The 15731-nt window shown below is 37.4% G+C and overlaps 1 protein-coding gene across 7 annotated transcripts in view; it reads left to right on the top strand.

Annotated features, from left to right (window-relative positions):
- The window catches only part of ANO3 (anoctamin 3), a 133452-nt gene that overhangs the window by 86611 nt on the left and 31110 nt on the right, over positions 1-15731 (top strand). For all 7 annotated transcript variants that reach the window (XM_027663321.1, XM_027663319.1, XM_027663324.1 and 4 more), the window contains exons 10-13: positions 1256-1311; positions 3691-3812; positions 4805-4939; positions 11139-11235. In XM_027663321.1, coding sequence (XP_027519122.1) covers positions 1256-1311; positions 3691-3812; positions 4805-4939; positions 11139-11235 — 410 coding nt within the window. The remainder of the gene's footprint in view (positions 1-1255; positions 1312-3690; positions 3813-4804; positions 4940-11138; positions 11236-15731) is intronic.

The raw sequence follows: 15731 nt of genomic DNA, 5'->3' as shown, positions 1-15731 counted from the left end.
TTTTCTTTCCTTGAAATCTTTTCGTTCAGAGTTGAAGCAGTGTCCCATCATTATCTTCCTAAATAACTCAGTGAAAACTGGCAATATTTTTCACCTAATTACTCATTCCTTAAAAAAAAGGGGAGACGTTATTATAATTTTACTGATTGAGAGCCACAATAAAGGTAACATATACCTCAGAAAACTGACAGGGTTTTCAAGGACTGATCCTAATATTTCTGCTGCTATCCAGCAGTTCCAGTCCAGCAGAATCGATGTGAGCTACACTTGACTTACTTGAGGTCTCAGTGCAGCTCAGAGGCAGTTGTTCTGAAGACTAAATTAGGTTTATATCAACACTCCTAATATAGTATTAGTTTTTAGAAGATTTTTTTCTGCAGGAATTAAATTAAGAATTAAATATGTAGTGGCATATTAAAACCTTACACTTATGGAAATTAAACAAATTACAGAAGGTTGTTCCTTGAGTTTCTGAAGAAAAGCAGTAGTAAGAAAAACATAGATAACAAGGATTCAAATCTTACACCTTTGCAGTTGATGATGGCAAATTCAATTATGAGATTAATTTAGCATAATTCGTATATTTGAACAGTCAAATCTGAATTCCATCACATGTTCTTATTTCTTGGGGAAACTCTTGGCTACAGGTCTGCTCTTACAGGCAACTGAATCTTTTTATTGTAACTGGTTATTTATTTTTTATTATTTATAATGTACTGTGATAGTATAACAAATCTGGATTTAGAAAGACTCTAGCAACTGAACCAAAATGCAGCAGTCGGTGTGGTGCAGAACACTGCTCTGATATGAAATTCAACTGGCTTAAATTTAAAAATACCAGGTTAGCTTTTAACCCTGCTGGGGTTTCACTGCCTCAGGGGTTGTGTGTCCATACCACTCTCTGTGTGTGTCAGATCATCTGGTTACCCATAAAATCTGTATCATGTGCTTTGCTGAGTACAACAGGAATGTAGCTATCTTCTCACACTCGATCTGACACAAGCACCCAATTCTGAGAGAAAAGTTGCAGGCTTTGGCCCTCAGCAAGTTGCTGCAGTTTGACAGAGCCAGAAATCTGAAAGGATCCACAAGACCTTCTCCAATAGTTGGTGGGATTATTGATTATTGTCATCTTTAGCAGCATCCTGATCATCTAATATTAATTTGTATTCTCAATATGACTTGAAAACTCACACTACTTGAAAAATTTGTATAAAATATTGATATCAGAACTAATGCTTTGTCTTTTTTTAAGGTATTAATAGGTTACTAAATAACGGAACATATGAAGCAGCATTTCCACCACATGAGGTAACCTAGTTAATTTGATTTTTATTTCTACATTTAGATTAAAGCTTGCCCTAATGGTTTGGGATCCCACTTTAATTTTGTCCTGCAAATTTTTAATTTCACTGTGTAATCTGTTGATACTTTTTTTATTTGTAGCTCTTACTTTAATATTGACTTTTAAATTTTTCCTTACATTGTGTATTATAATAACATCCTGGAGCATTTCCTTGCTGAACTAGGATATTATAATTTCTATCTGATTTTTATGAACTGCACAATGCCTGTGGAGTACTTAGTGAGAGTATCGGTTGTTCCACATTTTTCCAATCACTTATATTAAATTGTTTTTGCTTACCACCATGTTTTGTTTTTCTAATAGCTTGGGCATTTGATCACAGTTAGGGAGACCACTTATTTATTTCCCATTTAGCCTTTCCTGAACAGTTCTGGATAATTTCTACTTGACAATATCTTTTTCAGTAGGTTAGAGTCTACTGAAGACTGTAAACCTATGAAGTAAAAAAAAAACCACTTGTGTATGACTTAAGAGGGTTTTCAGACAATCTTTTGGTATTGAAAAGAAAGCCACACATCTTCAGTCATTTGAAATGCTCTCAGGAGTGTGGTAATTGCAGCTCTGAACTCTGTGGTTGTTTGGGCTCAGTATCGTGACTTGGTCTCATGTTTCGAAGGACTGGGTGTTGCAAATGGCTGAGAGTAATTTTTTTAATATGCTATTAATAATTAAATACTGGGAATATAGAGGAGGAGTATTTTAGATAAATAATTTAACATCATTGTTAACGCTTCAGCTGTGTGCTACTGACTTCAGGGAAAAGCTGGCTGTACTACCAGAAAAGCCTGCGAAGCTTTCTCTGGCACCAAAGCTATGCTGTCATATCCATTTTATATGTTCCTCATTTTTAGCATAAGCTACTGTTTCCACATTTCAGTTAAGGTTAATGAAGTCATATTTTTAAGCTACTTTTATCTTAATTGCTGCCTGACTTGATGCTAGGGACTAGTGGTTAAACATTCAATTTTTTTTAAAATTTTTTTTCTTTGCTACATGAGCAAATAAGAGTGGAAATTCAATCCCAGTGGGAATACTGAGACTCAAACTCTTTTATGGATAAACAGGGCAGAAAGAAGCAGGGAAAAAAATATTTTAAAGCATGCAACACTGGGTAATGCTGTATGCATTGCAGTCATTCAGCCAGCTGACTGTGAGAATAAGTTAATGCTCTGTTCCTAGGTGTTCCTAGATGTTGCAAGGGTCACACTCAGAGTTGACATCTTTGGTATGCTGTTTTGCTGACTGTAAGGAGAAAGGAGTAGACTTGGACTCTTTGCTATGTTTAGCTTTGTTTTTAACTCGTTCTTAAGCCAGAGGATCAGCAGATTGCAACAAGTAAATGGTGTTCTTTGAATTGTGGGGAATGATCAAGATTTCAAATAAATGATAAAATTCTGAATGGCTAAATTACATGGATCTACCAGGGTCAAGAATCTGTCTGATCACTAACTCTAAACTACTGCTCTGGGGAGCTTCCTCACAACAAATGACTTGGCTCACTTCCAGTTAATTCATCAAATATTTTCTTTACCATAGCCAAGTGGTGGGGGTTTTTGGGGGGAAAAAGTTCAACTAAGGGAAATATCCTGCTTCAGCATTGGAGCATAATTATGGATACAAGAGATTCTGCTCAGCATTGTTCTAGCAAATCTGTGTGTTACCTTTTGACTGCCAAGCATGAGGCTATTACGTCTGTCACGTGGTCTGTAAATGTCAGACAGTCAGACTGACTCTGTGTTCTGCTTTTAATGCCTCAAGGGTCCTATGTAGCTTCAAAATGTTGCCAGTCCTGTTGTTTCCATCATATTAGAAAATGTGTACTACACAAAGACTGAATTTTTTGTATACTTTCAAACGGTAGTGAATTAAAGTCATAGAAAATGTCTAGGAGAAGAGAACTGAGCTGATGTACCAGAAATTTCTAAAATTTTGTAGAAGAGACAAAAAAAAGACACCACAAAAATCTCTTGAAAATTGTTGAAAAATTGAAATAGTTGAAAGCATACAAATAGACATATATTAGTGAAATAGAAGCAATGTACTTGAAGTCATATAAAGAGTTGAGTACTTCTTTATAGTCTTGTATTAATATGTTTCTGTCATTAATTATTAGAGAAACTGGCCATTTCAGTAGCATATGTAACCCTGTCTCTTCTGTCAGGCTTGTATTAGCTCCAGGTGACATATCCCAGAAGTGTCCAGAATAAGAGACTTATGTATTAAGGAATATTTCTATTAAAATTATATTCAAAAAAACCTAAGAAACATATATATTTTTCCATAGTACCTAGTAATGTACTTATATTTCTTTGTGGTTTTTTCAGGGAAGCCACAAAAGCAGACATCCCATCAAAACACATGGAGCACAGAATCACAGACACCTCTTGTATGAACGTTGGGCACGGTGGGGAATGTGGTACAAATACCAACCTCTTGATTTAATCAGGTATTAGTACTTTAAAGAGTTTCTGTGATACAAACAACCTGGCAACAGCGTGCTAACTGTACTCTTAAATTCCTGGTGCTTTCCTATAACATTTTGCTCTTATCAGATAAGACTGGGATTCTCTAAATTGCTTCTTTTGGGTGGTCTTTTGTGTAGGGCTGTTTATTTCAAATGAGTCTGCATAAATGGCATGTAGTTCCAACTGCTCCAGCAGTGAAAACTTAAAATAAGCAGTGAAACTTAAAATACAAACCCATAATAATGGTGATACTTGAGTTTCATGCTTTCCTCCTCTGACATTGAATACCAATAACTCATTTTCTCTGCTGTCAGTTTTTATTCCTGATCTGACAGTCATAACCAGTCATCCATGGAGCTAAGCATGTGCTATGGGACAATTCTGTGCTGTATCATCCTTGATTGACTTTCTGATCACTGCTACTTCATCTGTTCTAGCAACTGATACTCAAGTTTTGAAGAATTAAGGCTCAGTCTTCAGCTTGTGTTTTCAGACCATTGTTCTCACTAGTAATAGTTTGAAATATGTCATATTACAGGATTATCTATCATAAATGCCTTTTATAATAGGATACTTAGGTCATACCAACTTACTTTATTCCTTTCCAGAACTTTTTGTGTCTGTGTACATTCTCTCTCTCTCTCTCCCCCCTCTCCTCTCACTCTTAATTAAAAGCTAACTAAACTAATAAATGTTGATACTAGTACCTCTACTTAGCCATTGCAAGGACATGCAAATTACAGAGGCACTTCAGTTATATCCTTGTATGTCCTCCTAAGTCTGCAGTTGATGTCACTAGAATGTTATTATAGCCTGAAAAAAGAAGCCCACCTTTTGGTAATCTGACAATTTTGCCATGACCTTGTGATGGTAGTTCCTTGTTAGAATTATTCTGCTACTGTGATAATAGAGAGAGATAGAAGTCACCATAAGTTTTCACTTTAAACAATGTATGTGTTTCCTTTTCATGTAGGCGATATTTTGGTGAAAAAATTGGCCTGTATTTTGCCTGGCTGGGATGGTATACTGGAATGCTTATTCCTGCTGCTCTGGTTGGGCTCTTTGTTTTCCTCTATGGATTATTTACGATGGATTCCAGCCAAGTAAGGTAAAATCCTGTTTAATAACATGTAATAGCCTGTTGAAAATTAAGAACAGTGTGGCACAACCGAGATTGTTATACTTTTAAATGTTTTCCAGATATGGTAATCATGTAAAAATAACCAAATAGAATATTATGCACTTGAGTCAAGTGTATACACTTTGCATATCTGTTTTACATCGAGCTGGATGCATACCATTGACAGCAATTGTTCTTACTACTGCATCCACAGTGAATCCTTCTGTCTTTGAGGAAAAACAGACCAACCTGTCTTTAAGGACCAATTCTGCTGTTGTAGATACTGCAGTAGTTGTTGATCTTATTGAAGGGTGAAAACCAAGACATATTCCCTGTTTACCTCCATCTTGCCTATAACTTCAGGCTGTAGTACAGTTACTAAACTTCAACTTCCTTTTGCCTATGCCTTTTTTTTGTCTCCCTGCATTAAGAGTAGCAAACATGGAGTCTTAACAAAATTCTTATCTTTGTCAATGTAACTTGAAGCCAGGAGACTCAACTTGAGGGAGGTTACAACCACATGAAATGAACCAAGTTTTCAAGTTTCCCACTGTTGTGATTTTGCTCTGAGAAGGGTTTACGTCAATTTAGAAGCTGTGATGAGTGTGCTTAAGTTCAGGGCTGACTGTACTTTTGGGGACTGTTTCAGAGGATGCACCCTCATTACAAAGTTTTCCATTAGATGTTATCAGACACATCACTGTCAGTCCTCTTACAATTGCAACTGTTCCTCCAAGCAGTTTGGGAACTTAGGCTGTAAGTATACTTGGAGTCAGATTTCACAGAAAGTGTTGCTTCTTGGGCTTGGAGCAAGGCTATATTAAGTTTTCTTTATGGAATTTTCTTTAACTTGTATTTCACTTTCACAGTGAGTTGTATTCTGTAGTGTTTTAATGCATGCCTTTTTTTAGTCTTGCTTTTTACAGCAAACTTGTGAGAAACTGTACAAATTCAAACCACATTAAATGCAGTTAAATGCAATAAATGTATCAGACAGGAAACTATGCTGTCTTTAAGATTTTGTTCTCTGTATTAGGATTGTTTATCACCATAAATGTCCAAAAAATACAATGGATATGAAGTCAAGGATCAGCCTGATCTTAGAGCACAGGGACTAGAGCTGTTGAACTGAAAATCTTGTATTTGTTGCATGTAAAGTGGCAGTTTCAATAAAGGGGGAACAAGGGGCCATAATCTACTATTATCAAGGTACAGCTTAGTATTTCAGGCACTCTTTGGGGAAGAGAAAGGTGTGGCATTGACAACTCCCCAAGAAAAAGAACAAAATTTCTAATAACTTCATTCTTTCAAACTGTAAGCTATTGTATGCTTGCATATCATAGAATCTTAGAATATCCTGTGTTGGAAGGGACCCACAAGGATCATCCAAGTCCAGCTCCTGGCCCAAGAATCATACCACATGCCTGAGAGCATTGTCCAAATGCTTCTTGAACTCTGTCAGGCTTGGTGCTGTGACCACTTCCCTGGGGAGCCTGTTCCAGAGCCCAACCACCCTCTGATTGAAGAACCTTTTTCTAATATCCAACCTAAACCTCCCCTGACACAACTTCAGGCCATTGCCTCTGGTCCTGTCACTGGTCATCAGAGAAGAGGGAGCTGTAGACTGCTATGAGGTCTCCCCTCAGTCTCCTCTTCTCCAGGCTGAACAAGCCAAGTAACCTCAACCACTTATGGCTTCCCCTCTAGGCCTTTTACCGTCTTTGTAGCACTCCTTTGGACTCTCTCTAATAGCTTTTTACCTTTCTTATATTGTGGCACCCAAAACTGCACACTGTACTCAAGGTGAGGATGCACCAGCACAGAGTAGAGCAGGACAGTCACCTCCTGTTTGTCATACACTTCTCCCAAGAACACGTGAATATGCAACTCCTGTTAAGTTCTTTTCACAGAGAGATGCAGCTATCTTCCTTGCTGAAGGTTGCAGGATATAAATCCCGTGAGCACAAAGATAGGCTGTCTTCCAAGGTTTCCTGCCCTCAGTTTTTTCCCTTTGCTGCTGCTGAGTAGCTGCAGACAGAACACACAGACCTGAGTTTGTCCCCATGGGGGCTGGTTGTGTTGGGTCCCATCCTGAGGTACCTCAGTGTCATGCTGTGCTATATAGAGTGTCAGGGAGCCCATCAGGGTCTCCAGACTCTATTCCAGAAACAAGAGACTGAAAGTCAGGTAGTCCACCATATAAGCCCTAAATACCTACAAGGGGAGGTGAGTATATATTTGTTATAGCTATCATTAGCCAGAATTCATTTCAAAATACTTTCGGAGTGTGGGTTTTTGCAGAAGGCCTAGCTGTGTGCTCTGTGTCAGCCCCATACCTGTAATCTGGATGTGTTAATTCTGGGCAGAAGGTCCTATCTGCATTTGGTCATGTGAATCTGTGCAGTTGTTTAGTTGGGACACAATGCTGTCACATCAGGGCATTGCTCTGAGCAGGTTATTAAGAACAGCTGTGAAATGTGGATTCAAGAACAGATTTTAACTAACTCAAGCTGATTATGCCTGGTCTGATAAAATGTGTGTAGATGTTTTCTGTACCACCTTGTGTGCTTAGGCAATTCAAAAGGCCACTGATAACAGATGCTACTCCTTGCCATATTTGTTTACTTAGCCTGGAAGGTGTTAGTGAGGATTAGAGAGAAACCTCCTACCTAGAGCAGACAGGAGACATGCAGAGACAGACTGCACACCTCTTCTTATTCTTACCAGAGTCTGGGACTGTGAGATTATTTGTCTAGTGTTTCTGCAGTCATTTAAAGAAAACTTCTAGCTGAGCAACTGTAAGAGTTTTAAAATCTATCACTTGATTTTAAGCACTGCAGCTACTGCAGTGTGCAAGTGCAGTGTTCAGCAGCGATCAGGAAGAAACAGAGTTGGGTACAATATTCTGAAAAAATCTAGGCACAGGAAACCCAGTGGCAATTAAGAATTTGATAGCAGTGCTAGGGCATTATGGCAATATCAGAACTGGCACATTGCCCAAGATTCAGTATTATTTGCTGAACACTATTTCGTGTGAAACAGGTTTATTACACCAGTTATGTGGAATCTGTGGACATTAGGAAGCAGTGATTTAAAGTATGATAGATTCTGTCAAAAAGCCCAGTTTATTAGTCTTGTGTACCAAAAAATCTGAATTTAGCAACTGATCAAATCAGTTTTGCAGAAGGATGATTTCCTCAGTGATGTTCCTTCACCGCTCAGGTGCAGGGAGCTGCCATCAACCCCCCTCTAGTGGCTTCAGGCAGGAAACAATCGTTTCTTATTTTTCCAAACATCCAGCACAGTTTCAGCAGAGAAGGGATAAGCAAATAAACAAGCATATATTGCCACAGAACTGAACATTGCTTGGCATGCCAGCCATAAGTTTTGTGGATCAATAATTCGAGGATGATGCAGAATATCGTCACAGCTAAGATCTAGTTTGTTTGCACAGTGTTACTGAAATGTTCTTTGTCTTGCATGAATTTCAAATCAAGCTTAGTAATACTGTGGTTGCCATAAGACAGCACTGAAGTCCTCTAGGGTACTGAGATTACATTGTTGGCAACTCATTCCAGGATACCATTATGAGAAGAAGGTAACCAAGAGAAATATCCAGAGAATCTCTGTTGAAGAAACTCCGTAGTAGCTTCCAGGATATTTGGATTATGTTCATAGGACTCAGACGTGCAGAACATGAACTTGTATTTGTTGTTTCATACCCTTCTAAATAGATTTTGATCTAAGTGTCCTCCCTGAGCTGAATTGGAGGGAATGCAAAGTGGTAGTCAAATGGAAGGGCTTAAATAGCCCTATAGCACTCCCTTCATTTGGGTTCTCTCAACAAATTATGTGCCATATCTATTAACTGTCTTTATTCCAAGTTGCATGTCAAGTCGATTAGTCCATATAAAAATAAATCTGATAGTTTTAAAGAGTTTGGTTTTGATGTGTTTATAGATATTAATTTTCACTGTTGTGAATTGTCCCTTTATTGTCAGTCAAACAGAAACACCAGGCATGAACACAGCATAGCTTGAGCTGTTTTTGCTCCATGTGCTGCAGTCAGATTTCAGATATATAGGCGAGACCAGTACAAGGCAGTTTATTTTGCTTTCTTATACTGAAGATTTGAGTTGCAATTGAATAACAATTAACATAGCACTTGTCACAAACACTTGCATAACAAATGTTACTGTCTTTGCAGAGTAGTGTGAGAGCATATGACCTATCACTGTCAGTATAATTTTGTGAAACTTCGTGTGTTATTAAAAACAAATCAACATTTTAACTCAAGATATATAATACAGCGAATGTAACATTTATCATCTGAATTTGAATTCAAAGTACGGTACATTTTGGCCTTATATCTGACAGCAGTTTGCATTATTGCCAAACCATTATAGCATGTGATTAAATTGTGATTTTTCTGTTCTTAATAATTTGATCTAAAATGTAAGCAAGAAAATTCACTGATGTGACACGCAGTAAAATTTCTGTTACTCTGCAACTCTGAAATGTCTGGCTTTGCTCATTCTGGCTTAGGAGCTATCCAGGATGATTTCTTTGTCAGGTCCGCATTATTTTTAGGGTTTCAGTGAATTAGTGATTGTTATGTGAAATATGACCAAAGATTGCGATTTGTATTTAATCTTTTCTCTATATTTACTGTTGTTTCAGTAATTAATAGAACCACTCATTTGGAAATAAGCATAATCTCCCAAACAGTGTTAAAAGTGTAAATTCAACTTTTAGAAGAAGAAGAGTGAAAGTGCAAGGTTTATTAAAACAAATTAGAAGGGATTTCCTGGCATTTGTTTTATACTTCTACTTCCCTGGTGCGTCATAGGATCAGTTCAGGCATGTCATCATTGCTGAAGGATGGGGAAAGGCAATAGCTGAGATTCTCTGGGCCCCTCAGTCCAGGAAGGATATTGAGGGGCTGGGGCAGATCCAGAGAAGAGCAACGAGGCTGGTGAAGGGACTTGAACACAAGTGCTGTGAGGAGAGGCTGAGGGAGCTGGGGTTGTTCAACCTGGAGGAGAGGAGGCTCGGGGGAGACCTCCTGGCTCTCTACAACTCCCTGACAGGAGGTTGTAGCCAGGTGGGGGTTGGTCTCTTCTCCCAGGCAATCAGCAGTAAGACAAGAGGGCACGGTCTTAAGCTGTGCCAGGGGAGGTTTAGGTTGGATATTAGGAAGAAATTTTTTACAGAGAGAGTTATCAGATACTGGAATGGGCTGCCCAGGGAAGTGGTGGATTCTCCATTCCCTGGGGGTTTTTAAGATGAGACTGGATGTGGCATCAGTGCCATGGTCTGGGAAACCACGGTGGGATTGGATCAAGGGTTGGACTTGATGATCTCGGAGGTCTTTTCCAACCTGGTCAATTCTATGATTCTGTGATTATTTGGGAAGCTTACTCACTGCAGTTAAAATTTCCTTTAAAATTCATTCTGTTAGTTCTGTTATGCCTTTGTCAAGAAAATAAGTTATGTACTGTGCTTTGAATATGAATGGTCTTAGTGAAGACAGTGACTTCATCTTCCTAAATCTTAGGATTCTTAAACATCAGAATGTGGCTTGAAGATAGTGATCCCCAAAGTAGGATATTAAAGTGGGGTTTTTTTAATAGTCCTATGCATAAGTTCTTTTGTAGAAAATAAAAATGCAAATACTTGAAATACTACTGCCAGAAATCCTGTCAGTGGGTTTTTACATGTGACTGACTGATCTAAGTGTGTATATCATCATCCTGTGCAACAGACCTTCAGCTGATATGACTGGGATAATTTGGTTGAAATCAATGTAGTTATACCAGTGATGTTCATCCTCTCAATGTTTAGTATCTTCTACATCATTTAGCAAAATTGGCAGCAAATGGCTTGGAAGGTAGTGAGCAATTTTTCATTCTTCTGTTTGTGATATTTGGGAGAGAATTCACTATTGTGAGAAGTGTAACATGATGTCTAAAAATACTGCATACCACCCTAGTACCCATAGTTTTCAGGTTCCTGTTTTGGGATTAGGCTTTTTAAGCCAAACATTCACTTTTGGTTTATTTTATTGGTTCAGTTTTGTGGCGTAGGCACTCTCAACAAACAGGGAGCACAAATGGCATGACCTCAGAAAATTTTGAGAATGCCAGGAGTCTTTTTATAATCTTTATTTTCCTGTCTCATACTAAAGCAAAGAGATCTGCGAGGCAAATGAAACCATTATGTGCCCTATGTGTGAACGCAATTGCACACTACAGAAACTCAACGAAAGCTGCATCTACGCCAAGGTAATTATTATATTATTGCTATCAAGGTAAGTTTTGTCTGAAGACCTCCTTTCGTTGTGTGATGTGTAATGGCTGCCCTTGTTTCAGCAAAGATTCTTGAAAAATGTGTTGTTTCTGTACAGAGATTTTTTTCAGCCTTCCGAATTCATCTTTTTAATAAGGAAATGATCTGAAATGACCAGAGATTATTCTAAAATTCTGTGAGCATTTCCTTATTAATAAATTATTATTTTCATCAACTTAAGTCCCCCATAATAAATTTTTTTGTGTTTTTCCTGCTTTCCCCTGTAGTTGACTTCTTTCCCTTGCTTACTTTGTAATTGAATTTTTGCTTCTCCTAAAGGAATTCTCTAGCATAATGTGCCTGTGATGTTCTTTGTCGAACTAATGCAAAGATTTCACACAATTAAATATTTTGCTGCAAGAAGCTATTCTTCAAACATAAATACTCACAGGGACCTCAGTATATGTGCAGTGTTTGCAAGTGAGCAAAATATTTTGCTGTGTGATATGTTCATAGTGCTGGAAAAGCAGCATTGGCATTTTTCTTGGAATTCTTTCCCCCATAAGATAAATCCTTTCTCAGAAGACTGTATTTATAAAACGTGATGGTCTCTGCTCCATGGCATTACAACAAAACTGCAGCAGTGTGAAAGAGAAAATGAATTTTGTATTAGGTTTCAAAAACTGAACACTTTAAATATATCTGTAAAGATATTTTAAAAAATTATTAATCTTTACAATTTCCAAATTTAATTTTCTATTTTATAAAGCTGATATCACTGAAATATTACTGAAAATGTTGTACCTAAGGCAAGAGTAACTGTATAGCAGAAAATGACTCCATGAGGATTTTTTGTAACTTTTATTTTACTAATTTCTTTTTTTTTTTAATGTGCACTGAAAGTAAAAGCTTTCTTAATTGAAATAACATTATGCAAGCTATACAACCCATCCCAGAAATCCTTTTTTTAGAAGATGGTAAGTGCCTCTTCAGCAGTTCACTGCAGTTTAACAGGAAGTTAATACATTTTAGATCCTGTTATGTTAACATCTCAGTTAATAAGAAGCAGCTTTTTGTCTTCTTTATATTTACACTGACATCATCTGCTTAAATCATGTAAATGTCACATTTAATGTCACATTGTGAATAATTCATTGTCATAGAAAAAATGTGGCAGTCCATCCATACTTCATTTATTTTCAAATCAATCCTTTTGAAGAATAATTCAGCTGACAACCAGGGAAGACAAGCAGTTACCACTCGTATTCCACAGTCACAGGCACTCGTTTCTCATGTCTGCAATTATAGAAATTGATGTAAGCTCCCAGCTTTTCCTGCCAATGCTCTTGCTCTGAAAAACCGATCAACCTTGGATTAGAACACAGAAAACAAACAAAAATTGTCTCCTTTCAAGATTTATGTGTTCTGAATCTCCCCCAAGCGTGGGAGAGAGAGAACTCTCTTTGGGAAGCAATAGGATTACCATCTGGCCAATCGAGTGGCAAAAAAAATAAAAAATAAATAAAAGCTCAATGAAGCTTTTTATAAAGGTTATAACTGTAATGCCTTCGTTCACTGTGGTGTCTCTAAAGAAAAATTTCACAGCACCTTCACAGTACCTCTTGGTACAGACTGTCTGGTTTCCAGCAGGGATTGTGATCCCACTGGTTGCCACCGTCTCACTCAAGTTGAGCAGCAAATATCTAAATATGTGTCACCACTTCCACTGTGTTTGCACCCAAATTAGTGAATGAAAACAGTCTGTAATGTTAGAAAGCTATAGTCTGATTTCAAATCAAATGGTCCTTTGTACTTTCTGAAGCACTGTTAGTAATATAAGTAAGTAGAACTAATGTATTTAAAAATAAGTCATTGGATCTGCTCTCTGGGAAAAGAAAATGGCATTTCCTGCTTCTTTCTTTTTCCAGAGATGGAGCTTGTCAGTGTTTTCCTCTGGTTATGTCATTGTGGGAACATAACTTACTTCTCTGTCTACTTCTACATAACCAAAGAACTGATAGGCAAGGGAAGCTATTCCTGATTCATTCCAAATATCAGCACCCTTATTCTGGAGTAAGCATTTTAATCCTTAGTCATTCAAGTAGCTCATTGTAGAGTACATAAATGTTAATTAGGAACAGTGAGTTCCTTTAAGTGATTATAAAGTTCATTTCCCCAAACCTGCTTATGTCATAGGACCTGCCTCGTTTATGTAAGGCCTGTGCTCATGTTTCAGATTATTAAAACTGCTGCCAGGGGTTCTTTCTTAAATATCTGCCATGTTTCCCTGCAGAGGAGCACTTCGGACTGAACAGATTAATGCCAGAAAAATAATATACTTCAAATGCTTTTTTGGCCAAAGCTAGAGACAGAATACAAAAGAAACCTTTTTCCTTCTTGTTCCTGCCCATTTCTTTCATCCCCTCCCTCTTCCATTCAAAAATGCCACACTGAAGTGAGGTTTATTGTTTCAAGGAAAGGTAGTTAGTACCTGAAATGCTGAATGACCAGGCTGTCATTCTGATCCACATCAAATGGACTCTTTGATCTGTGATTTGCATGGGTCCTACACCCAGCACACCTTGACCTTGGCCTTGGGGCAGGGTGTTGATTCAGGGTGGATTTGAAATGCCTTAAGTTGTGTCTGATGATGACAACATCAATCAGGTATGCTGACAGACCAGCACAGAGTCCTCCAATGTCACTTCTGCTTAGAGGCCTTCTGATCAACAGCCTCAGACTCTGCATTTAGCCTTTAAGACTGTCAAGTCTTAATTTTGAGTGTGGTCCTGAAAAACTTTTGCCCAAACACTCTCTGTGAAGACAAAGCCAAATCAGGAGCCCAGTATCTATTTTCTACTCTTAGCTACATTAATTCTACTGACTTAGGTTTTGTTGGTTGGTTGATTGGTTAATTTTGTGTTTTCTTGGAAAGATGCACTGTTTACTGAGCAGAATATCCAGTCATATCCTCACACAGATCAACACTTAAAACCAATAATGTTCACCAGAGTTATTGTGCTGCTTTTGTTCACTTCTCACATTTTTGGTCTCATACCCATTATGTTTGTGTTTTCCTTTATGGAAGGAAAAGAAAAACAAAGCAAAATACATATTTGATTGACAGTTGATCCCACTGTATGATCCTGGCAAGGAACATACTGGATTTATTGGTGTCCAATACCAAATGGTCAATTCCCATTTCCAAACCTCAAAAAAAAAAAATGAAAAACAGAACTGACATACAGATAAAATATATGTTTATAATAAATTCTCACAACATTATAATTTTACTCAATAAGAAATAAAACAGAGGCAAGAAACACGGTTTCTATTAACATTTTCTGCTTTCATTAGTTAGTTTTCTTGATTTCTGAGGCAGAAGCAGTAATGCCAGACTTTTCTAGAAGAATGAAAATCTGTCTGCAGGATCAGTTCTCCTTGCAGCAGGCAGTTCTCACAGGAGCAGGTTGGGTAACCTGCCTGAGGAAGGCTGTCAGCCCCAGCATCCTGGCACACCTCCTGGACAGCATTCCTGTTGGCCAGAGTAACTTCAGGTTTAAGAGGAGGTCACAGTACAGCAAAAGTCAGTCTGGTTACCTGTGCCCTTACACTGGCATAAGGACAGGTTTATTTTCATTATAAAAGCTTAAAAATTGGTTCTTAAGTCAGCAACAGAGTCAGCACCAATGAGAGTTTTTTTCAATAATATTCCATTTCAAGACATTCTCTTCTTATTTCAAAGAGTGTTTTAGGGCAATAGATATCAGAGCCATTTGTAGAACTTTTTCATTCCTTTTTCCTCCTTCTTCAGATCCTCTTTTAATATAGGCCTGTTGATGATAGGTTGGTTTGCTCTAGTATTTTATAATGATTTATGCTTTTTTTTTTCAAATAGGAATTTGAAGTCTCTGCTTTGCTTAATAATTGTCATCAACATCTTAAACCACCCTTCATTAGAAGAAGTGTAGGCCCAATATCCTTGGATAAATTACATTGCTATAAATTGGCAACTTTAACTTTACTGAAAGTATATTGATCTTAATATCAGCTTCCTAAAAACGGTTTCATATTATGGATTGAATACTAGAAATTGCAGATTTTTGTAATATAAATTATGGTGTTTTCATAAGTTTTGTAAGAATCAAATTTACCCACTCAAGATGTTTAGAATGATCCATAGGCATGCAAAACCTGATTTTCAATCAATACTTATTTTCAGTAAGTATAAATAAATAAAGATAAGTCAATATATACAAATAAATATTTTCTGTTTCAAGATGTATGTTCAGTCTGTAAGCCTTAGCCTTTGCAGCCAAATAGCTGTTCTGCTTAAAAAAATCTTTTGACAAAGAGTAAGATAGGGAATAAATCCAACTAAAAGAAGAGTATTCATGAGAAGAAATTAAGTTCACGGTTTAGAATTATGTGGGCTTCTAGAGGGTGATATTTAGAAATTATTTAATGTTTGTTGGAGTTAAAGTGCACAAGC

Source organism: Corapipo altera, unplaced genomic scaffold (genome assembly GCF_003945725.1).
Source record: "Corapipo altera isolate COAL_440 unplaced genomic scaffold, ASM394572v1 100, whole genome shotgun sequence".
Classification (NCBI taxonomy): domain Eukaryota; kingdom Metazoa; phylum Chordata; class Aves; order Passeriformes; family Pipridae; genus Corapipo; species Corapipo altera.
This window is presented reverse-complemented; position numbering and strand designations above follow the sequence as displayed.